Source organism: Oryzias latipes, chromosome 11, assembly GCF_002234675.1.
Source record: "Oryzias latipes chromosome 11, ASM223467v1".
Classification (NCBI taxonomy): domain Eukaryota; kingdom Metazoa; phylum Chordata; class Actinopteri; order Beloniformes; family Adrianichthyidae; genus Oryzias; species Oryzias latipes.
The window spans coordinates 23,201,697-23,224,574 of NC_019869.2; the positions used below are offsets into that span (position 1 = coordinate 23,201,697).

Genomic DNA, 22,878 nt, shown 5'->3' on the forward strand with positions numbered 1-22,878 from the left:
ATGTGAAAATATGCTTTGTTTAAATCAGTGGTTTGAACAGAGAGGTCAGCGGAGAAGAGTTCCTTTTGAAGTTCTCTCTGTGCTTTCATGTTCACACTTTAGTTCAACTGTTACTCACATTTCATTCAAAGCTTAGATTCAGGTTTTAGCTTTCCTAAGGTCGTCGTCACTTCAGTTTGTTGCTTGTAATCATCACAACTGCTTCCTGTTTGTTTTGCTTGTTTCTAATGTTTCTTCCAAAGTCTGGCTTCTTTCTGATTGATTCTCTGGTATTGTTTCAGGATTTATCTTCTTTTCCCATTAGGTTTCTGCCATCAACCCCATGCAGGGTTTAATAAATGTGCCACAGAGAGAATAAAGGCATAGCCAGTGCACCTTACCTGGTTTGTGTCTAACAGAGCCACAACACAGATGAATATAGTTACAAACCTTTCAAAATATACCTACACATTAACCAATATTAAGTCATTCTTTCACAAAGAAATTGTACCTGTGAAGTCATTGGGGTTTAATTTAACTGTAAAAGGATTAAGACTTCCTGCCATCCGTGACTTGTTTGATATATTTGTTCTGCTCATCCATGGATGAGCTGAAGAAAGGATGAGCAGCTCAACAGATGTAACCCTTGTACTATCCTAGGCACTTTGACATTGGGAGTGGGGTCATCTAGACCCACTAGACAGTGCTCTGAACCTTTTCTCTTCAATGATTTGTGATCTTCACTGGTGTCCATGGATTACATGAAATCTTTCCACCTTTGTCATGGTAGGGAGAACATGTCAGTGTAAGGGTGGGGTCATAGGGTAGCACATGGGTTACACTGACCAAAGGTGGAATTTTAATTCGAAACGTCTAACTTTTTCATACAATAAAAAAACAAAAAACAGTGCTCTTTTTTTGAAGATCAATTCAGCCCAAGTGAAGGTTAAGTGGTTTGAAACAATGAATTTTAAGTCAGTCCATATGTATTTATTGGCAATTAAGAGAAAGACATTTTTCAAAATTTAAAATATAAATTTATCAGAACTTACAGGCAATAAACTTCAAAAGGAGGTAAAAACATCTTTTAAGCAAAATTGTACACCAAACTTAATTTGTCAGTCTGCAAAATACTTCAAAAGGAAAAAACAAAATGAGCATCTACCCAACAGTGAAGCTGCAATAAATCCCCCAGTGGTCACTTGTGTAGCGGCCACAGTCGAGCTTCTCCAGCCCCACCAGCGCCATGTGATCAGGACACAGCTGTGGGACTCCTTCTTTAGTTGCGGGACGGAGGTAAATGCGATCGAAGCGGCAGCGGCTGACGAATGGAACAGTCTTGTTGCTGTTGGCTTTGGTGTCCCAAGTATAGCGGCAGTGTTCCTGCTTGCCAAGTTTCTCCCACACGTCACAGACACCAGACGGCAGGCCCACTTTGACCACCTGACAGAGCAAGAGTTATATGAGGTTTAACATGAATGCTGTCTAGATTACATGTTTAGAGTCAGGCTGCACCTCAGTGTCCCTCAGATTTGTGTCTCCTCCAAAAAGTACAGTGACATCATCCGGGGCATCTTTCACCCTCTGCATGACCATGCGCAGTTGTTTCATGCGCTCTTCTGCATGGCCCTTACAGCTTTCGAGGTGGGACGTCATCAAACACAGCTTATGGCCTTTGAAAATCACCTGGTTGGTGAGAAAAGACATTCTGAAAATCTATAATGACTAGTGAGAACATCACTTTATGTAAGGCCACCTAAGTCTGACACTGGAACTCGAAGAATCACCAAGTTTTTCTCTTTGAACCCGTAAAGTTGGACAAACCTGTGCTACCAGCAGGTTCCTCATCATCTGGGTTGTGGGGTAAGTTACAATCTCGCTCTCTAAGAATTTAACTCGGGACTTCCTCAGCATCATCCCCGTGAAGTAAGCCTCTTCGCCACCTGCTCCAAAGAAATTGACCCAAAAGAAAGATTTTAAATTTAAGCTCCTGCATCAAATTAATGATAAACATTGATGCTGCAGGAGTAGAACTTTAACCCTTGTGTTATCTTAGATGACCCCACCTTACATTGACGTGTTTTCCCTACCATGACAAAGGTGGATAAAGGTGGAAAGATTTCATGTAATCCATGGACACCAGTGAAGTTCACAAATCATTGAAGAAAAAGGGTTCCGCGCACTGTCTAGTGGGTCTAGATGACCCAACTCCCAATGTTAAAGTGCCTATAGCACAAGGGTTACAGGATATTTACGACAGAATTATGATTACTCGCCTAACTCTTACTAATGTGCTGAGCTAGACGCATTTTGGACTTTTGGGAAAACCGTGTTTTTCCTGTGCTGCTATTGTTTACTCTAATAAACATCCATGCTTCCTTACTAATAAGATCGAATTAAACTTTATTTATAAAGCACTTTTCACACGCTAATTACACATAGGTAGATAAAATATCTTTCAAGATTTAAAAAAAACAAACTAAGAAAATATCACTTTTAAAATACATTGAAAAAAATAACTAATGTTAAAAAATTCCTTCACTTGCATGATCTTTAGAGTCTAGATTGTGCGAAAAAATGACATATAGATAAGAATATGAATAGAAATCTCAACCTGTAAAGCCCACTACATCAAAGAATTGACAGAAAATTCAATTTTGGGGAATTTCTTTAGACCTTTTGATGAAATCAACAAAAAAAACTGCAATATCATGTTTTTAATGAGATACGCATCATATTAATTTTGATATTTTCAGTAATTTAGTACGTTTTTTGCACACAACAATGCTAGTTTAAGATGCAAAAATATTGACAAGTATTTAATACAAAAAAACATGTTATTTAGCCACCGTCTTGAATTTGATCCACTTATTTTTAACATGGTGTAACTGTATTATAAAGAATTAATTATCGCCACATTTTTCAGTCTTTCATATTACACATAAATAATAATGACTTATTTTCACCATAAGGTTCTGAAAATGACCTTTTCTCACTAAAAGTGTTTTGATATTTCATGGAAGCAGCCATTTAGAAATGAGCAGGAAAAGCCATTCCTGCTCATTTCACTAATGTCTAGAATGATAATCCACTACAGGGCAGAAAACATTGACCAAGTCATATACAACGGATTTTCAAAAAAAGGTTGTATGAATCATGCAAATGAGATGGGGGTCCCTAAAATGCTTGTAACAAAGATGTTTTTTGCAACCATATGCAGTTATAGAGACTAAAAATAAAAAAAGGCTGAAAATAAAAAGTTATATTTATATTATTTAAAAAGCTTGTTGGTTTTAACTCACACTTTTAGCAACAAACAACCAACAACAAACACTACCTGTTCTCTATGTCTTAAACTCAAGACATCGACCACATGTCTTGAGTTTATGATGATGACATTTTTTTATACTATTAGTATTCATTACGTTTAAAACAATACTGTTGTGTTGCAAGCTAAATTGTATCTGTAATTAAATGTTAATTATTTGTGCAGTTCTCTGCTTTAGTTTAATCACGCAAGCCAGTGCCCAAAATCTAAAATGCCTAATTGATATACTTTATTATTCCTAATATTGCATAAAACATAACGTATGTACAGTGTGTGTTTTTGCAAGTACCATTAAAAAGCTTTTCCAGACATGCTTTACCTTCAATAACAAGGTAGCTAACAGCCCGCTTTTTCAGGTATTGAACATAAGGTGGAATGAGCTCCTGTAGGAACACCACATCAGGAGTGTATCTGCATGACAAGAACAACACCCGTCAGTAAAATGTCTATTAACTCAAACACTTTGTGCGATCAGGAACCTCCAACTTTACAAGTAAATTATTTAAAAAAGAGAATTTTTAAAAAAGTGTTAATTATGACCATACAAGACTAAATAGGAGCAAAGGCCTCTGGCTCGCTCGCCAAGGTTGTCCGTGTCAAGTCCGTCCACATTCCAGGAGATCAGAGACAGTTTTTTCTCATCATCTTCTGCTGATTTACATGAAGTGGCAGGACTGTCTCCAGTCAAGTCTATGCTAAAGGTTTTTCCAGAGAGACATGACAGATGGGAAGCAAAAGCAGAAAGAGTCATTTAACAACACAAAATTCCATTGACCTATACAGTGAAGACAGACTTACCAGTCGGCTGATGGTTGCTCCTCTGTTTTCTGTTTTTTAGGTGTGGGGTTACTGTCATCTTCAAAATCTTCTGCAAACACTCTCTCCATATCTGCCTCAAAGAAGGAGTTCAAAGCTCTCTGTAGAAAAAGGAAGGAGACAAGTAAGCATCTGTTGTTCCCGGCTAAAGGGCAGAGGCGAATAGAATAAGTAAAAAATTAATATACGTAAGAGTAGCTTTACTTCATAGTATTTACTCGTGTATTAATTAAAATATAACCAACCATAGAATACTACAGGTTGATAAAACATGAAGGGATGAGTTAAAACTGTTAATATTAGGCAAAAGAAAAAAAAGAAAAAAATTCTTGTGTTTCTATGTTGTTTTTTTATTAACTGTATAAAAAACGGAACTTCTCCTTGCTTACACAGTTTTTAGTAACGACAAAGCCCTAATTTATGCAACAACAAAAAAAAGGAAAAGAAAAAATGTTGGATTTTGCCAATAAAATTATTATTCAACATGTGTTGGCCAACGTCCAAACTGCAATCTGTTTTCCCCTATACTGACTCTCTAGCAATAAGTCTCCTATTTTGAGTTAACAAAGACTTTTTTTTGTTAAATAGATGTTTTTTTAAACCTGGCACACCTTCCTGCTGATTTTCAAGCACTTTAAACAGCAATTTTTAGGTCTCTGATATTCTCATGTACCTTTTGACTTCCAATTGACAGTTTTCTTCCAGACATGATATTTCATCATCATGCTCCTATAATTAAGCCGTAGCTGTTTTGACAAACTTTATGTCTGCAGAAACTACTACAACTTGGAAAGACATAGTAAATTGTTAGTAAAAATGTTCCAAAATCACGCGCTGTCATTTACTAAATGAAAAAAGTCATTTCAAGCTGAGTTGGAGAAGTGATTTTCTCATAATAAGTCAGCCTTGGAACAGTTTTAAATATGGTAAAGTAAAAATACTTTTGAACTAATTTCATACAATGAAAAAATAATTAAACGCAACTCTTTACCTTGCACCTTTTTGCAAAAGACGTTTATAATTTTCCCTTTGACATTTTTCTTTAATAATTGACTTTGCGTTGTTTAGTTCAGAGTTAATTTGCTAACGAGCGACAGCCGCGCGTGCTCCAGCTGTGCTAATGATGAATAAGGGCTCGCGACATGATGCGTGCCTCTGTACCTGCATCTCCCAGTCATTCTCGGCCAAATAGCACTGCGCTACCGCGCTGTCAGTCCCAGTTATTGTAGCAAACTCATCACACAGACGTGTCCTTTGGGTTTCCACATCAGTATCAGGCTGTTTATCTGAATAAGACGTAGAAGCCATTGTAGATCCGGTTACCAGGCTGAAGTTAGTGTACGGTCTTTCAGCTTCCGCTTTGGGGGTTAAAGGAAATTTGATCTATCAAAAAATAGATTGCATGGAGAGAAAAAAAAAACTGTATGTAGTTAGCCTGATCCTGTGAAAAACCTATGCTGCATGATTAAGCTTAAGGCTAAAAAAAAAACCCAGAAAAACACAGTTTCTAGACACTGTTTGATTATTTGTAAAATAAATTCCTTAATGATTTTTTTTTCTTAGTCACTGTTCTTCGTACAATGACCACTACACTATCTTGTATTTCTAAAATAAAATAAAAAGGACTCCAGTTTTAGCCTCGTAATTTGAATGGACTGCAGTCCATACTGCCTGTTGTCGTTCCAGTAGAGTGTAGCGGCGAAAAGCTTCCCCAGAAACAAATACCCATGCTTCCATCCGCACATTACACCAAAACTGTGGAGTAGAGTGGTCATTTAATTTATGAAAACAGCAAGTATCTTTAGATAGGTTACTGTGGTAAAAATTTTATTTTCACAACGTGAAAAGCTTTTTGTAATGGTAACTAAAGTGTGAGGATGTAGGAATCAAAAACATCTAAACATTCTGTTAATAGACCATTTTTCCCTATTTGTTTTATGGATATATTCATGTTAATTTAACCGTTTTCCTGTTTGTTCACTGTGTTACAAGGTTGAAGTGTTTAAGTTTACTGGTTCGGATTTCACCCGGACGACTAGTTGAACGGACATTTCCGGTGCAAAGTAAACAGTTTGACATTGTGGTCTTCAGCATTTTGAAGCATGGCCTCTTTGACTGTAAAATCTTTACGAGAGGTTATGAGAGCGTTAGCCGACAGCTCGTGTTTTGACAGAGTCCTCAGCAAAGTAAGTAAATGCACAACGAGCCATATATACATTTGTTTTTGTGTCCATTTCTCTGGTTGTTGTGGTTCCATTTTGACACAAAGTCTACATTAACGTGCATAATTTTCTTACAGGTGGACATTTTGGCTGCCAGTCAGGGTAAGGTTGTGTGTGAGATGCAGGTAAAAGAGGAGCACACAAACCGGGGCGGGACGTTGCACGGGGGGTTGACAGCCACCCTCGTGGATGTTGTTTCTACCTTGGCCATCATGAATAGCGAAAGGGGGGCACCAGGGGTCAGTGTGGACATGAATATAACGTGAGTGCCCCCATTAAAAATGTATGTTTTTTGAAATAATATGTGATTTAAATTGTTCATTTGTTTAAATTGTAATTAAAGTATTATTTATTACTAATCTCTTTCTGCTAACTGAAACAGTAGCCTCCATTCAATCCTATCCCCTTTTCTTCAGCCATCCTCATGTCCTTCTTCAATGGACCCATGAACCTGCTTAATTGTCTTCTAGGCCCCCCTCATGGCAGCTCTAACATCAGTATCTTTACACCAATTCCCCTGTATTTTGTTAGAAACATTCCCAACACCATTTAAATCTTGCTTCCTATGCTTCCTCTCTAAAATGCCAAACATGAACTGATCTTTCTTTAATGCTCTCTGCATTTGAAAAATCTGTGTTAACAATTGCTGGAACACAGGAGAGGCCTCCAAATTTACTGTTATATCTGCTCAGTATATATGTAATGGAATAACTTCCTTTCATATAGAGGTAGATGGTTTTAACAAGAGATGGAGAGGAGTAGAAGAACATTAAAAATTTTAAGTTTAAGGTTGCTCAACGAAAAACAAAATGAATAACTTACGGTAACAGAAATATGTATGCATATGACTGTGGACATATACTTAAATACGACACCAAATAAATAAGCTAACAAATGAATAGAACACGGAATCTCAGTTAAGATCTGACTCATTTTTCTCTTCCCTCCTGTCTTTGTCATTTATCGTCTCGCATATGTTGTTAAACAAATGTATAAATGCATGCTGTTGTTTATGGGATGTTTTAACATCCTCCTATTTGTGAAGAGGTATAGGCTTTGTTTTGCTTTAGATTCTTGATTTAGTTTGTACCATTAAACTTACAATAAAAAGTAAAATAAAAATTACTGCAACATTAAAGCACATTAAACGTGTACTATTTTTGGCCTAAATATCCTAATTCAGTTATTAGAAGTGTAAGATGTTTGACACCCTACTTTTGAAAATGTTAATTTCACAAAAGGTTAACTTTACTCTTCCTGTGAAATTGAAAGATTAAATAGAAGTATGAGTAATATATGTGTTCCTTTCCAGGTATATGAATGCTGCTAAGATCGGAGAGGATGTTCTTATCACGGCACAGGTGCTTAAACAAGGACGGACTTTGGCATTTGCCACCGTAGATCTCACCAATAAGGCCACTGGGAAGCTCATTGCGCAAGGAAGACATACAAAACACCTTGGCGGCTCTTGAACTGTCTTTGTCTTTGTAAATCACCATTATCTTCTCTGTTTGACATCAAGTAAAAAAGAATGTACATGCAAGTGGGGGTTTGTGCAACTTATTACCATCAGGTCAAGCACAATCAATTACACAGGACAAAGCAGTGTTTATGTTGCACTGTATTGGAATATGCTCAGCAATACCGATTTTAGAACAAACAGAAAACCCAGAAGTTGAATGCCTCACATCTTTTCTACTGAGCACACTGATACAAGGCGCAAAATTATATGTACCATGTATTTCTTCAACTTTTTCACAAGAAAACCCGCAAAAACCCAAATTACAAAGTGATGAGCAAGACAGAAGATTGTCTGAATTTTAGTCAACTTAGAAATCAAGTTAGTTCTTTTTCAGGAATTTTTGTTAGGCTAGTTAAACATAAAATCTGCCACCATTTCAAACCTTTTTGAGAAACCCACATCTTCTATGGAAAAAAAAAAAAAAGAATTTGAAGCATACAACTGTAGATTAATAGCTCAGATGAAGAATGAATGAACAACGTGAACAGGTTGGGAGAAGAAAAACCACCTCCATATGTCTCATAAACATGTCTTGCGTTTGCGCACAATGCCTTATAGGACACCCGAGACTTTAAGCAAAGGCCTGCCTTGAATGCTTTGTTTAGAGCAAAGCAAGTGACACAAAACAGTTTCAACTCCAGCAAAAAAAAAAAAAAAAACTAAGGCGTTTCATAAGAAGCAAAAACTACACTATATGGTTTAACAAATATTGTTCATCTTTGTTATTTTTGCTTACATGGGTGTTTTCACACCACATCACGCCTGCCCTTGGTCAAAGACTGTATAAAGTTGTTTCTGAAAACCCCAGTGACAAAACAAACAAGCTTCAACAATCCTTTCTTATGACAACAGGGAAATAAAACATGTCCATCTGAGAACCACCTTGAAGACCTTTATAGTGTTCATGTGTGGATGAAACGTAAAGAGTTCCTTCAGTGATGAGTGTTGTTGACAATGTGGCTCCAAAGAGAACAACCAACCCACTCCAAATAAATGTTTGTGCAGGTTCGAATGAGGGGAAACGAAAGGGGGTGAGTGGGAACGAGAAATGGGGAGGAAAAATATTAAAGGAAAAACAAAAATATATATTAAAAAAAAATGCTTGGGGAAAAGTGAAAAAATAAGGGTAGAAGTGAAGGTGTAAGGGTAAAAAAAAAAAAAAGATGGGTACTGGACTGGTGTCAGGGAGGGGAGACTGGTGAGGGGAAAAAAAAAAATGTTTCAAGCACAGTTCAAATCTTTTTAAAGGGGGAAAGGGGAAGAAAAGTACATCAATTTGCTTTAGAGGGCATCAGCAGGGGGGAGAGGGAAAAGACTTGTCTCTGTGTGGCTGGGTCGAGCAAGTAGCCTTAATCAGGCATGTATGGACGGAGGTGATCCTCGATGTCTCCCACACCCCAGCATGTCAGCTGGTCCTGGGGCAAGTACAGGCAGAAGCTGCACAACTTGAAGACTGTGGCCTTGGTCTTAGGAGTCTGAAAGAATCAGAAATATTAAAGGGGTGAGTTATGAAGTCTTTAAGTTTTCCGCTTTCCCGAAGAGCTGCAGACAATTTCAGAAGGCTGACTAACCTGCAAGTGTTGTCTATCCATGAAGAGAAATATGGACTGATTTGGGTTGTTCATGACCATTCCAGCCTTGTCCTTACGACCTAAAGCATGCAAGCACTGCTTCTCATAGTCTCCATGATGAAATTCAAACTTGGCCTGTAGGAAGGAGAAAAAAACTCTAAAAGATTGCTTCTGTTTAAATATTTCCACCTTAAATGTACTAACAGCGGTCCCTCGCTGTTTTTCAGTTCACCTTTCACAGTCTCCCAAATTATTTTCAGTGCAATTTTGCATGCTTTTTTTTCTCGTTTACAACACAATCTGTTCTGTGTCCTGATTAGCTGTGGACATTGCTGATCAATCTCTTGAGCAGTGTCTCCTGTGCACAACACAGCCTTGCCACATTTACACAAGTCTTGACTTTATTTTCTTCAAAAGTCTGGACTTTGAGAGTTTAAAAAAAAGAGCGAGACGTGCGAGTATGTTAATATCTGTCTGAGAAAAGTGTATAAAGTGTGTAGTGAGGAGTTTTACTGCCTCAAAACATATGTAGTCCTACATTGCAGATTGCTTTTAGAGCATAACACAGTACACACAACATGAGTGGATTGCTTTTACCTGAACAGGCCTAAAAGGTTCATCATCAGCTCCTTTCCATCTGGAGAACAGCAGGCAGACAATCTTCTCGATGTCGTTGCGAGGCCAAAGGATAAAATCCATCTCTTGTGTGCAGCCTATCACATCCTGTAACAAGTTTACATAAAAAAACAGCAGAACATTAACTGCATGTTCATCTGTTTATGGACGATCCCTTGCTTTGATGGTTTTAGTCTTACCCTTCGCATTGACTGGTATCTTGGGGCATGCAGTTGCACGACATCTTTTTGCAAGAGTTCTATTGAACTTTCAAGAGAGTAGCTGGAGTTGCGTACGCCTCGTAAGATGTTTTCTTCATAGTTGTTGGTCATCACAGGAACCACTTCAGCTACTTCAAAAAGTGCTGACTTCTTTTTCTGTGTGAGTGAAGTGAAACACAAAAGAAGAAAAAGAAAGAAAAAAAAAATCGTGTTATTTAGCAAATTTCCCAGTCACTTAACATATTAGGGCTACGCAATCTATCACTGTAGCTTTCGCTGACAAACCTTTTCCTTGAAAACAAAGGCTATATAGATCTTGAAGTCAAACTGATCTGCCAAAGATTCCCTTTTCTTCCGAAGTTGAGCTCGAAGTCGATTTCTTGTTTGGTTTCTTCGTGAAGTTGGGTCCCCCATGGTTGGATATTGACAGCAGTCTGTTTTGCTTTTTTTTTTTCCCTTCCTCCTAAAATATGTATTCTAGTGACGCTACCCCTGTGTTCTATGCATCTGACAGGATGTATACAGCTACGCTTTGCAGAAAACAATGCATTGAAAGTTTACGCCGACTCCTCTACATACTAACCATTGAACTAAATAGATCAACAAAACAGAGAAACAAAAAGAAAACTAAGTCATCTCAATGTTATGGAGGACGACAGTGGTGACGAAGGGAATGGTCGACAGACTAAGACGACATCGTAGTATCTAATCAGAAATCCACCTTTTAAGACATGACTTTTAAGCCAAATGAGCTGTTTAAAGCTGCCACTAAGTAACAGGGTATCACAATGGATATCAAGGAAACGTCAAGTCAAACTTGACTTTCTTGCAAACGTCCCTGAAACCAACAAATGCAGCTGCTAGTACGAAACTACCCATCTCTTTAGTTGTTTGTTTTTTTTTACTTTGCAAGGGTGGATATTAGTCTACGGCAAGCAGACGAATATTCCAATTAATCTCAAAGTCCCTCAATCATCTTGGTGGTTTGTTTGCTTTACTGTAGAGGCTGACTTAACACGCGTACAGACGGACCTGGATTGCAGACAAACATGGCAGGTAAATACAGATGCCAGAAGATATTGGCACTGGGGAATATCGAAGATTACTGCTAAAGTAACTTGACATTTCCGCTTTTCTTTTTTAACTGTCACTCATTTGGCGCGAGGCCTGCCGAGCTGCCACAGCTTATAGTCATGATGTGGATGTATTTTTAGCACACTAGCCTATGTGAGCTAGCAAGCTACAAGGCATTCACTTCCGACACTAACTGGTAGTGAACCGAGAATAAAGCTACATTTTATCTTTGACACATTGGCGTAATTGAGGCCTATGTCCGGTCAGCCATCTTTTCACCCGATTACATTTTCTCGCTCGGTTCGGCTAGGTTGTTTAGAGTCGAGAGACTACCTGGTTTCACTGGCTGTTTCTATTTGTGCTAAGCATTTTTAGCTCGATATAACTCACTTAGTTGGGTCGTTTCTAGAACTTCATAGAGTAAACCGTCCCGGGCATTCGGTAGTCTGAAGACAACGAACGACAAAACGAGCGTCAGCTAAAAAGATATCTCTCCCCTTGTTTTCACGACGAAGTTTCAAGTTGTCTTTCTCTTCTTTTCTACAGTCGTCACAACCTTCGGCTCGCCCTGTAGCATGCCATGTCAAGATAAATCGACAATCCAGCTGAAATCCTCTGTTCTTTCAGTCGACATGGAGCCTGTTTTGTCTCCCGGCGAGCCCATATTTAACGATGAGTCGTTCAACGTTTTTCGTTTGCTTTTGTTTGAGTGTTTTCAGGCAGCTAATAGTCGCAGATACAAGCACGACGGATCACCGCCTCCCCCAAAATGGCTGCGCTGAGCTACAACAATGTGACGTAGGTTCAATGGGGAAAAAAAAGAAAAGACGCGATCCTGATTGGTCCAATGTCACGTGACTCAATGAGCGTATTTAACATCGGTGGCGCCAGACCTAAAGCAACGGAAGAACTGTAGCAGGAAACTGCCGTTGGAGTGGGGGCGCAGGCTACGTGAGTTTATCTAGCTTTTTATTTAACTTTTCTTTTTTTTCAACAAAGTGCTACCTTCCTAATACGGTTGCCACACAAACGTTTAGTTTACTTTGGCTTGTTTAATTATTATTCTTCCTCGAATTTTTCTGCGGCCTAGTAGTTGAGCTAACCGAATGTCTACTGAACTAAACTAGCACTGGGCTGTGTATTTTAAAATCGATATTTGGTTGTCAAGTCCTTCAGTTATTCACATTTTTGCTTAGAGTAGAATTTTAATTTTATGCTTAAATATGACTCCCCTCCCCCCCTAAAATCCGTGTCTAGTTTTAAATTGTCGAAGGGTTAGGTTATATTATTATCACACGCTTTCGTCCTCACGTGCCTCGTATGGGCAGGTCCATTTTTAAAGTTGGCTTTGTTAACCAAATATTGCGATGAATAAACATTTAAATGAATAGAAATAATGTGGTAGCATCTCCATGTTATTTATAAATACTGAAAATTTAAACATATCATGTTCGCAGTGAGTTTACAGTTCGTGCTTCATAGTGGACGTGTTCAAGTTTTTATTTTTCTAAAGTTTGATTTATTTGGCAAATTTCAATCACATGATCAGATTTTCTAAAGCCTTAAGGTGCATTTTCTTTAAAAAAAAAACATTTCCAAAATTCAATTAAAAGCTAAATGGGGAGGGGGGGGGTGAGTTTTTTTTTTTTTTTGGCTTAAACTGTCTTGTAAAGGTTTTTTCTGTGTATCAGACATTGTAAAGGAAAATGACTTCAAGTGGAAAACTTCAAAAGAACCACCAGAGGTCAAATGAGAATATTAAGGTGAGTCTACAACTTGTGTTTATGTTCCTTAGCCCTGTTGACAAATTTCTGGACCACTGATGTAAAATGGCATGTATCAAATGTATCATGGATAGGATTATTAAAAAAGGTTAAAATGAAACAGAAGTTTAAAGTTGGAGGAGGTAGAAAGATTTAATTTCCTAATTTTAACAATTAAAAGCTGAGTAAATCCGTTCTATCATCTGTTTGTTGTTTATTAATATTGTTGGCCTCCTGTCCGGCCTTCGCAGATTCGTATGGTTCAGGACGTCCAAAAATGAAACGTGCAGTTGGGAAACGAAAAGACACACAAGAGTCAGCATGAATTTTCAAACCTTTTGCAAAAGGGGAGAGGTGGAGAAACACGACCTGTTAGGCTCTGTGGCTGTTCGCTCTCTCTGTCCTTAAGGCAAAAAGGCTTTTTTATTACTCAGTGAGGGAAGATGAAAACATAAAAATACGTCATTAGACTGGTGTGTTTTTGTCTAGTCTGCATTGCAGGTGTCGTGGCTCCATAAACACTCCAGTACAGAAAGAAAACAGAGACCACAAGTCAAAAACAGGCCTACTGGTGACCTCGGCACATATTATCTGCTACTGAGGAACAGGAATATTTCTGCAATACAATGTACATGCATGTATAGAATGCATTAAATGGATACTAATGAAAAAAAATCATAGAAAATATTATGGAACCCCTGTTCACCTCCACAATATTTATAAATATGATTTCTAATTTGCTTTTCTCTCATCTTGACCGTTCACTGGGTCAGTGTATGTATTAATGTTTTTGGTACATAAAATGTCTGCTTCATAATATTACTAAAATACTTATTTCCACAACAGTTAAAGCGTCCTTGGTCTAGTTAAACAGTAACTGGGTTTTGTTCAGCAATTCTCAAATGTGTGCTTAAGAAAACCCTTCCCATGACTAATTGTCTCCTCCACACATTTACATCCCCGTTATTCATGAGAGTTGTTGGGCTTGTGACTTATTTACTTTTTCAAATGTCTATTGTTTTTGATTGTTTTCAAGCATTGTAGTCAAAGCAATAATGTACACAGATTTAGCAAACTCATTACAGAAATCATGAAATGCGTAGATTAAAAAAAAAACCCAGAAAATTAAACAAAGAAGACCATTAACTCTCATTTTCTTAATTAAATGCAGTGATCATTAACTAAAGTTAAGTAGAGCTTTGTTTTTATTTTTTGCTTGAAAGGGAATGGAAAGAAGAAAGCGTATATAATCCTAGCCCTGCTGAGTTAATTCATTTTACATGGTTTTAGTAATCCGGTTCTGTTCAGATGGACTCTTTTCAATTTACAAAATCCAGTGCTTACTGATGATTCATTCATTATTTCAGTAACCTTTATGTAATAATAATTGATTGTTGTTAGAACACATTATCACATTAAACCAGTAAATATTGCTGCACATTGCAGATCAAGTAAAGAAAATCAACACCTTATTGGTTGTAATTTTTAGGACAAAATGTCTTGTTGTCGGCCATACTTGATCTAAATAAAATATAAAAATGTTGTTGGCTTCCAGACATTCTTGGCACCATCTCAGAAGAAGATGGAATTCAACAGGAAGAGCCTGCAGATCCTCCAGCCATCAGCAGCGAACACGGACTTGAGGGCCGCTCAGGTATGTTGGGACTTGTTCCTACGGAGAAATGATGTCCAGTCACAGCAAGTGTGAAGTGCAACAAAATATTGTGTCTTGGTTCTTTTTATTGTGTTTGTAGGCCGGGAAGGGGATTCCTAAGCGCAAACAATGGCTGGCTGAACAAATGAGAGGTCCCAAGAGAGTGAAGGTAGAGGTCAAATCCACACAAACGGAAGATGATTCTTTACCACCTGATGGTGTTTCCAGTGAAGCTTATGATCTCATGATCAAAGGTAAACTTTGAGGTTCTGCCATGATTCTAAAGTCCCAACCTTGAATCACATGAGTTGGCTTAAATGTTTGTTGTTTGCAGAAACGCCTCCTGCCTCTTATTGGAAAGAGATTGCAGAGGAGCGCAGAAAAGCCTTGTTCAATGTCCTCCAGGAGAATGAGAAAGTGAGTTAATCATCAAGAGCTAGCTAATATGTTGCCAAAAAAACGTGTTCCCACGCTCTCACGCTTAACCTTAGTTGGACTTGGTTTATCTAGCAGAGAAATAAATTGGACTCAACTTTGACACTAAATGGCAAAATTTATCTCCCGTTTTGTTGTCCAACGTGGTGCTAAACTGTAATGCAGAAAGGGTTTAATGGTTCTATAATTTCTGTTTTTAAATCAATTAATGTCTGTGTCTTAACTTAAAATGTGTTTTTATTTTTATCTTAGTTGCACAAAGACCTAGAGGTGAGAGATGAACAAATCAGAAAACTTCAGAGTGAAAATGAAGACTTGCAGGAGCTTGCACAACACGTTCAGTACATGGCTGATATGATTGAGGTACATTTCCTGTCATTTTTATTCTCTTTTGTTTTGTTTTGTTTTTTTTTGGGGGGGGGGGGGGGATTCTGTTCAAATATATTTTAATATTTGCTAGTTATCTTGGATGTTAAGATTTGAACACAAAACTGGATTTTATGTCAAAACATGACTAGTTTTCCATCACTGCAGAAAAGAGCAGCAGCACCACTGAAAGTATTTTGGGCACATTAACATTTAAAAAGCCTTAAATAACTTCAGCAGGACTCGCAGATTGGTTCTTGAGCCATGTCTTTTAAAAATGGGTGTAAAGTCTTCATTTGCACAAATATTTAAATGTTCCTCTTGAATCAGAGCTGACTGGTTTTGCTTGGTAAACTTTTCAGAGGCTGACTGGAAAGTGTCCTGATAACCTGGATGAACTGAAGGGCATAACTCTGGATGTGGTTGACAGTTATGAGCACGCCGAGGGTGAAGCTGAAGATCACAGTGGAGAAGAGGGTGATCAGGATTTAAGAGATGGACACGACTATGATGAAGTGTCTGATAATGACTGGGAGGGACCTTCAGGGAAACTGGGTTAAACATGTTTTATTTTTTTTTTGTTTTTTTTACTTTCTTGGCTTTATTTAAAACATTTTTTTTCCCCAACAAAGGAGTGGAGTGTACAGGAGAACTGTCCACATGTGCTGCCCCCCCTTTTTTAAAAAGTCTTTCACATTTATGTAAATAAAACCATTAAACTTCTCAGCTGTCTGTTGAAAAAATATACAGTTGGAAATGCGCCTAATTTGTTTTAAGCTCCAAAGTTGTTACTTGGATGTATTGTTTTATCTGCTTGTACTTTTTGACCATTTTTAATTGTAAATTTATTATAATGGCAGAATGGTATCATTTGGAGGTCAATAATCTTGTCAATATCCACAAACTACAATATTGCTCACTCTGACAGTGTTTCTGCTTCCTTGATTACTTGAACTGGCAAAGTTAAGGTTCTAAATGTAGATGAAGTCAGGATCAGATCCAGAGTTTAAGTTTTTTTTTTTTTCTTTCCACTGTTTAATTGCAGTGCTCTGTTGCTACATGAAGACTTTTTGTGTGTTCTACATGTACATAAATGTTGTAAACTGTACAATAAATGTATCGTTTGGTACTACACAACATCCATCTTTTGCTTATCTGGGACCAGGTCGCGGGGGCAGCAGTCTAAGCAAAGATGCCTAGGCTACTTCCACCAGCTCCTCTGGGGGGACCCAGAGGCGTTCCCAAGCCAGCCGAGAGTCTCTCCAGCGTGTCCTGGGTCTTCCCCAGGGCTGCCACCCACTACACAAGAGTTGTATTTAACCCTTGTGCTATCCTAGGCACCTTAATGTTGGGAGTTGGGTCATCTAGACCCACTAGAGTCTAGACAGTGCGCTTAAACTTTTTTCTTATGATTTGTGGTGTCCATGGATTACATGAAATCATTCCACCTTTGTCATGGTAGGAATAACACGCCAAAGTAAGGGTGGGGTCATCTAAGATGGCACAAGGGTTAAACTAAATAGCCACAGGGGGCTCTGAGTCTCCTTTTGCTGTTCCCAGCCCAGATAAAACACAGGGTTGTCTGGAAGGGCATCCAGCGTAAAGCTCCTTGCTGAGCCAAACCTGCAGAAGAGTGACAAGCAAATTCATTGTGGCGACCCCAGAGGGGATGCACCAAAAGGTGAACAAGTTGGCTCTTATGAAACTCCAGAATCAACATTAATATGCAAAAATAAACTTTATTGCAGTATTTTAGCAGAAGGAATTCTGCTGTTAAAGTATGCAAGCAAATGGTGCTGAAGCAATCACCACAGATGAATGAAGTTCAGCTTTAAATCACAGGTTTCAGATTAGCATGTTTATGCCAGGTTTTCCTAACTTAACACTATTTACTGCAAGTTTATGGAAGAAAATGTGTCATCCACTAAGGGATTTAAATGCAACACTGAACCAAAATACAGTTTTTTTCCACATGGAAAGAAAAATAAGTTTTGACCTTTGTGTTCTGTAAAAAGCTAAAAGCTTAGCTTTTTCACACATTTACATATGATACAGTACTGAACCATATTTCATAAGCACATGGCCCATTAAAATTAGTATGGCTTTATTATTGTGCAGTAACTGAATCTAAACAGGAGTAATCAGTTCAGGGTCATTTTTAATTGTGCTTTTCTAGATGCAATACATTCTTCCTTATACTTAGTGTGTTAAAATCAATTTAAATTGAATGTTTGGTTATAATAAATCTACTTTAAAATCTCAAAACAAGGTCCCAGAATGTTAAGAGTCTTTAAGAAAAAAGATTATCTTTTTCAAAATAATTCCTGTAATATTCCTTCAAAATAAACTACCAAAAATTAAGAATGAAGGCATAATTTGGACCACAAAAAGCTGAAAATAAAACAAGTATACAAATAATTTACAAAATGTATGTATATGGTATAGATCCAAACCTAATTCGAATTCTAAGAAATATAAATAAGATATGGTAATGGGTATGTTTTGTGCATTAGACTCAGTAGTACAGTAGCAATGAAAGGATCTAGAATCAGTTACTTTACTCAGATCAGTTTCCCCACTATTTCTGTCAACCACTTTGAAGTGAGGCTTAATTAATAATCAGTACCTAAAAACAGTAAAATGGCTAAAAGAATTTATTGCCTTTGAATGGCTCCAAGTCTGTTAAGAAAAAAAAAGCATTTACATTTCATTTGTAAAATTTACCTGTTTAACCACTTCAAGGCTCAGGTGATCAAAGCGGACAATTAAAAAACAGGCTTCTCACATCAGCCAGGTGCGAAAAAATCACATATGTACAGAAAATTGCACTTGTTAAACTGCAAGCATGTAAACGGCTGAGTGAATGGACCCTGGGCACTGTAAGCCACCTTCACACAGACTGTAAACTGCTTTCTGATCTCATTTTCTCTTACAAACTCTCCTGTGCCAAACATCTTTAAACCAAAGCATTCCTGAAAAGAAAAAAAAAAATAGATGGAACGTAATAAATTACATTTTAAACACCACATTTTACACCAAAGTCGGAATTATTTCCTATTTACAAGCCATACAAGTGTGCAATCTTCTAAAATCAGAAGTATTCTGATGCAAAACCATGAAAAACAAAACAAATAAAACTTCCTTGTGGAGAAATAAAGCATAAATTGTGACACAGCGAGAGCTGTACTCGCTGAGTGATCCAAGTGTGACGTGCAGTCTGTCGGCAGAGAATATTTGCAGGGCAAAGATGCTTCGTCTCCCACCTTCTGGGGCAGATGAGGGTTCAGTCTTAATTCAGTCCCGCTCGATTTCACCCATCTGCCTGGCTCAGAAAGCAGGGTAAAGGAGAAGTGTCTGACACTGATGTTTAAAGAGAAAAGGTGAGTTTAAGGGTGCGCGCTGTGAGACTATAGGTTGTGTTCCTGCTGTTGGTATGGTTTTCTTGAGTTAATTCTTCTGAAAAAGCGACATGATCATGGCTGACAGCTTGCCAAAGAGCAAGAAAAAAGATCAGCTCTGTGAAGCCTGAGGTTACAGCTGTCCTCTGAAGTCAAGCAAGGATGGAGTTTGATGTGGCGGCTCAGAAGGCGGTGGTGACGGCGTTTCCTCGCCGCGTGCCCAGGCGGATCAGCTCCCCAGACAAAGTGTCCAGCTGCTCATACGCCAGTCGTCCTTCCTCACCTGGAAACAGCAAGGAGTGACAGTCAATTTCCCATGCACAACTTGTTTCTTGTGTTAACTTTCTGCAGAGAACATTTCTTCTTAAAGACCCATTCCTAAGATTATCATGCTTTGGGTGTTTTTAACATGCATGTTTCTCATGATGGAGGACACATATAAAGAACATTAAGCTTAAAGTTCTAAGTAGCTGGAATCTGGCTCAAAACTCCAATAGCTCCAATATTGCTCGCCATTTTTGTTGCACCGGTAATGTTAGATTGAAAGTGTGAGGGGCTGTAAGCTAGCAGGCGAGCGTGTAAACAGATGGATGCCGGGAAGTAAAGGCAGGCTTACTCTGCGCCAACGGCCCCACCCACAACTCAGATGTAAATCTCTGATGAACTCCTGCCACTTTGCAGAAACTATGTCTTAAAAACAACACAGGTTTTTTTAAATTTAAATGGCATATCAGGAACAATTTTAAAATATTTCAAAAGATGATCAAAGTGGGGCTTAAAGGCCGAAAAACTATATTATTGTAATTTTATTTTCGGAGGCACATTTTTTAACATTCTGCACAACATTCTGCTTTGAAATAGAAGGTCTTTAGAAGCTGTCAACATCCTGTTTCAACCACTTACCAAACGTGAGCAGTGTTTCTATGGCGACATGGCGGAGCTCCTCATCGGCTGAATCGCAGAGGGATATGATCGCTCTGATGCTCTCCACTGCCTAAACACAGAGAACGACATACATAGTTTTTTAGAAGTCGGATGAATTTGATTCCACCAAATGATGGTTCTTGGACGGACCTGCAGACAGCTGAGGGCCGAGCAGGCTGCTCTCTGGCTCTGACCTCCAGCCTCTGACAGAGCTTGAGTGTAATACTCCACCGCCTGGAAAACAGAACATTTTCTTTCTTAAAATAAGCTTCTTGAAACAAAGTGCGTCCTCATCTGTTAGCCCTTCACCGCTTCTCACCCTCATCCTGAAGTGTCTGCTTGATGCTCCAGAGGAGAGGTAGTCAGCCGCTGCCTTGCTGACCCGCTGGTCATTCGCATTGAGCAGAGAGGCCAGGACTCTCAGGGAACTGTTTCGAGGCCAAAGAGATGCCAGAGGAACCTCCTCCAGCTCTGCTAGACACTGAGAAGAATCCCCAGAGCAGAGGACCTCTGCAAACACCTCTGTGAACAAGAAAACATAGATTTGAAACAAAAATCTAACGTTTTTAATTATTTAAAAATATTTACTTTTTCATTGATTTTTGGAAACATTATGTGTGTAAAGTGTGTAATAAAAACACGTGGATGGATAAGTAAATAAGGTTTTTTTTAGAATACTTGCTGTTTCAAACACTTTTTGTTGCATCTAATTAAAATTCAATTGCAGCCAAAGACAAAAAGTATCCACTTTTAAATATTATTATCTATTTTCCTTTATATTCATTACTATTTATTTGAAATGACAAAAATCCAACAAGTCATTTTTTTTTAGATTAAGAATCAGCTTGAAGCTAATCTTCAAAGATTTTATAAAAACACGCGCTCTCTGGTCGTTTTTGCCCACCCTCTCTTGCCAGGTGTAGCAGGTGCGTCTCCATGTCCAGGACTTCATGTTGCAGGATGTAGCTGTGGAACTGAAACACAGTCAAGACATCCTGGGACAGGGTAGCAGCAGGAGGGTTAAGGTCCAACTCCAGATCCCTCCTGTCCACCATCTCACCCACAACAATGCCAATCACTAAAGAAAAGGAGAAAATTATTTTCTTTTTCTACATTTTTGAACACAAAAGAGCACCGAGTGTACCTCTGTCAGCGCTATGCGGGTGTCTTTCCTGCAGGACGGCGGCGTACCGCTGGTTCAAGTGTTTCAACACTCTATCTAGAGTGGTGTGGAAGAGCCCAGCAGATCCACTGCACTCTGACCACAGAGTCATCAGTTGGGGGCGCTCTGCAAGGCTCGGAAGGACTGGGGCAGCACCAAACAAATATAATGTCAAGCTTAGTCCATTTACAAAAAAAAAACAAATGTGCATGACAACCACTCGTGTGTAGACCACTTTTCTGAAGAACTTTGTTGGTTCCTCACCGTCAGCTGCAGAGGTAACCGCCCCCAGACGGTCCACACTGATCTCTCCGAGCTCCTCCAGCAGCTGAGTCTGTCCAGACAGTTTAAGTAGCAGACTGCGACGATGCCACACTCCCACACCGCTGCTCAACATCTGCCAGCCCAACCATAGCAAAAGGCAAGGACACAATAAGTACCAAAGGTACACTGCAGTACTAAATGATTTACCGTATTCTCCGGACTATATGTCGCTCCGGACTATAAGTCGCACCAGCCCAAAAATGCATTATAAAGTAGAAAAAAACACAGATAAGTCGCATTTTGACGGGAAATTTATTTGACAAAATCTGAGACCAAGATATAATAACTTGCACAACCTCATATGACACAATCAAAACAGAATGTTTATCTCATAATTTCACAGTAATTCTTTCTCATACTTATTTATTTATTCCTTTCATGAAGCATCATTGGCCAACTAATACTCTGTTGTCATCTTGTATTTGTAGAAACAGTTGTCATTTTTATTGCATTTCTGAATCTATGAAATTATTGGAAAATAGAATATTATGTTTTTAGCCTTCAAGATCTTACTGTAAAAAAAGTTTGCTGATTCTCTGAGTCACTTAACATACTCTTAACACTTAACATACCTCATACATCAAATTGACCCAGGAACATCATCTCTGTTCCTCACAAATGAACATAACAGGAGGGTTAACAATGTATTTATTTCAATTTATTTCTAATATAAGTCCCTGCGGAGTATAAGTCCCACCCCTTGCCAAACTATGAAAATAAGGGCGACTTATAGTCCGGAAAATACGGTAATTCTTAAAAGTATCATTTTAATCTAGAAATAAAAATGAATGTATGAAATATTAGAAACTTAAATCATTTAATATATTTGTGCATACATACTTTTTAAGATTCCTAATATACCGGTAATATTTTGACTGGTTACTTGCTTATTTCATGGTTGTTTTTCTCTGTCTTACTGTACTTTAGGATAAGCTTTAGGATCATTAACTGGTAAAGTAATAATTTAATAAATGTTTAAATATGATTAGGTAATATTTACATTAATTTCTTGTTAGTTTTTAATTGCATTTAAATACATACTTAATCCTAGATAGCATTTGTGAAGTGAATTAAATAGAAATGTATTGTTAGTCATCACCATTTTTTTGTTTACATTCAGTTTGAATTATAAGCCAGTATTGTCAGTGTTTTAAAAAAAATCATATTTCATTACTATTACCCCTCTACATTATAAAGAGGTGTTCACCAATTGCAGCAAGAACTAAGCTAAGTTTTTACCTGGACCAGATGGTTGCAGTACTGGAGGTGGATGACAATGGCCACATCCAGGTTTTCGTTTCCAGTTGTCAGTGGCATGGGGCTTCCTGCCACGCTGTTGCCCACTCCTGTGTCCTCTGTCAGGGCTTCACTCAGGTGTCCTCTGGCCTCTGGATGCTGACCCCTGAGTAGAACACACCACAATTTGCCACATGATGGCAGCAAAAGGACAGAACTTTCTGTTTTTGTTGTAATTGAGTTCTTTTATGAATCAAAATAATGCTAA

The 22,878-nt window shown here is 38.2% G+C and overlaps 5 protein-coding genes across 13 annotated transcripts in view; 2 read left to right on the forward strand and 3 right to left on the reverse strand.

The window, feature by feature from the left end:
• Positions 1-947: 947 nt before the first annotated feature.
• tdp2 (tyrosyl-DNA phosphodiesterase 2) lies at positions 948-5,826 on the reverse strand. Of its 6 annotated transcripts, none has more exons than XM_011481276.3 (7): positions 5,285-5,826; positions 4,106-4,224; positions 3,853-4,002; positions 3,597-3,718; positions 1,804-1,925; positions 1,495-1,665; positions 948-1,422 (listed from the first exon to the last, which is right to left on the reverse strand). In XM_011481276.3, the coding sequence occupies exons 1-7, from the start codon at positions 5,429-5,431 to the stop codon at positions 1,141-1,143; spliced, it is 1,113 nt and encodes a 370-aa protein (XP_011479578.1). In that variant the 5' UTR covers positions 5,432-5,826; the 3' UTR covers positions 948-1,140. The 6 variants fall into 6 exon arrangements, with proteins under 6 accessions (XP_011479578.1, XP_011479579.1, XP_004074277.1 ...); XM_011481277.3 differs by having other exon boundaries at positions 994-1,422; positions 3,627-3,718; XM_004074229.4 differs by having other exon boundaries at positions 994-1,422; positions 1,804-1,922; positions 3,627-3,718; positions 5,285-5,825.
• Positions 5,827-6,150: 324 nt separating this feature from the next.
• On the forward strand, positions 6,151-8,291 carry acot13 (acyl-CoA thioesterase 13). Its single transcript, XM_004074230.4, has 3 exons — positions 6,151-6,309; positions 6,423-6,607; positions 7,658-8,291. Exons 1-3 carry the CDS (start codon positions 6,226-6,228, stop codon positions 7,815-7,817), a joined length of 429 nt encoding a protein of 142 aa, XP_004074278.1. The 5' UTR covers positions 6,151-6,225; the 3' UTR covers positions 7,818-8,291.
• On the reverse strand, positions 7,952-12,120 carry c11h6orf62 (chromosome 11 C6orf62 homolog). The gene is made up of 5 exons (XM_004074231.4): positions 10,560-12,120; positions 10,254-10,430; positions 10,036-10,161; positions 9,439-9,573; positions 7,952-9,342 (listed from the first exon to the last, which is right to left on the reverse strand). The coding sequence occupies exons 1-5, from the start codon at positions 10,686-10,688 to the stop codon at positions 9,217-9,219; spliced, it is 693 nt and encodes a 230-aa protein (XP_004074279.1). The 5' UTR covers positions 10,689-12,120; the 3' UTR covers positions 7,952-9,216.
• A 148-nt stretch (positions 12,121-12,268) lies between these two features.
• Positions 12,269-16,190, forward strand: gmnn (geminin, DNA replication inhibitor). The gene is given in 7 exon segments (NM_001104867.1): positions 12,269-12,299; positions 13,040-13,111; positions 14,667-14,765; positions 14,866-15,019; positions 15,100-15,182; positions 15,453-15,563; positions 15,929-16,190. Coding segments are annotated over 6 exon segments (702 nt in total). The 5' UTR covers positions 12,269-12,299; positions 13,040-13,054; the 3' UTR covers positions 16,127-16,190.
• A 1,095-nt stretch (positions 16,191-17,285) lies between these two features.
• Positions 17,286-22,878, reverse strand: part of ripor2 (RHO family interacting cell polarization regulator 2) — a 61,172-nt gene continuing 55,579 nt past the window's right edge. For all 4 annotated transcript variants that reach the window (XM_020707345.2, XM_011481282.3, XM_004074377.4 and 1 more), the window contains 8 exons: positions 22,614-22,776; positions 21,315-21,447; positions 21,033-21,194; positions 20,793-20,966; positions 20,208-20,410; positions 20,039-20,122; positions 19,868-19,958; positions 17,286-19,247 (listed from right to left, as the gene is read on the reverse strand). In XM_020707345.2, the coding sequence (XP_020563004.1) occupies positions 19,147-19,247; positions 19,868-19,958; positions 20,039-20,122; positions 20,208-20,410; positions 20,793-20,966; positions 21,033-21,194; positions 21,315-21,447; positions 22,614-22,776 (1,111 nt within the window). In that variant the 3' untranslated portion in view covers positions 17,286-19,146. The remainder of the gene's footprint in view (positions 19,248-19,867; positions 19,959-20,038; positions 20,123-20,207; positions 20,411-20,792; positions 20,967-21,032; positions 21,195-21,314; positions 21,448-22,613; positions 22,777-22,878) is intronic.

Bases quoted from the DNA above. Each gene is read 5' to 3' on its own strand.
- tdp2 (XM_011481276.3), bottom strand. From the start codon at position 5,431: ATGGCTTCTACGTCTTATTCAGATAAACAGCCTGATACTGATGTGGAA. The intron at 4,225-5,284 runs GTACAGAGGCAC...CTTTTTCTACAG, and splicing joins AGAATGACTGGGAGATGCAG to AGAGCTTTGAACTCCTTCTT. The intron at 3,719-3,852 runs GTATGGTCATAA...CTTGTCATGCAG, and splicing joins CTTTGCTCCTATTTAGTCTT to ATACACTCCTGATGTGGTGT.
- acot13 (XM_004074230.4), top strand. From the start codon at position 6,226: ATGGCCTCTTTGACTGTAAAATCTTTACGAGAGGTTATGAGAGCGTTA. The intron at 6,310-6,422 runs GTAAGTAAATGC...ATTTTCTTACAG, and splicing joins TTGACAGAGTCCTCAGCAAA to GTGGACATTTTGGCTGCCAG. The intron at 6,608-7,657 runs GTGAGTGCCCCC...GTTCCTTTCCAG, and splicing joins AGTGTGGACATGAATATAAC to GTATATGAATGCTGCTAAGA.
- c11h6orf62 (XM_004074231.4), bottom strand. From the start codon at position 10,688: ATGGGGGACCCAACTTCACGAAGAAACCAAACAAGAAATCGACTTCGA. The intron at 10,162-10,253 runs GTAAGACTAAAA...AACTTGTTACAG, and splicing joins GATACCAGTCAATGCGAAGG to GATGTGATAGGCTGCACACA. The intron at 9,343-9,438 runs GTTAGTCAGCCT...TGATTCTTTCAG, and splicing joins TGGATAGACAACACTTGCAG to ACTCCTAAGACCAAGGCCAC.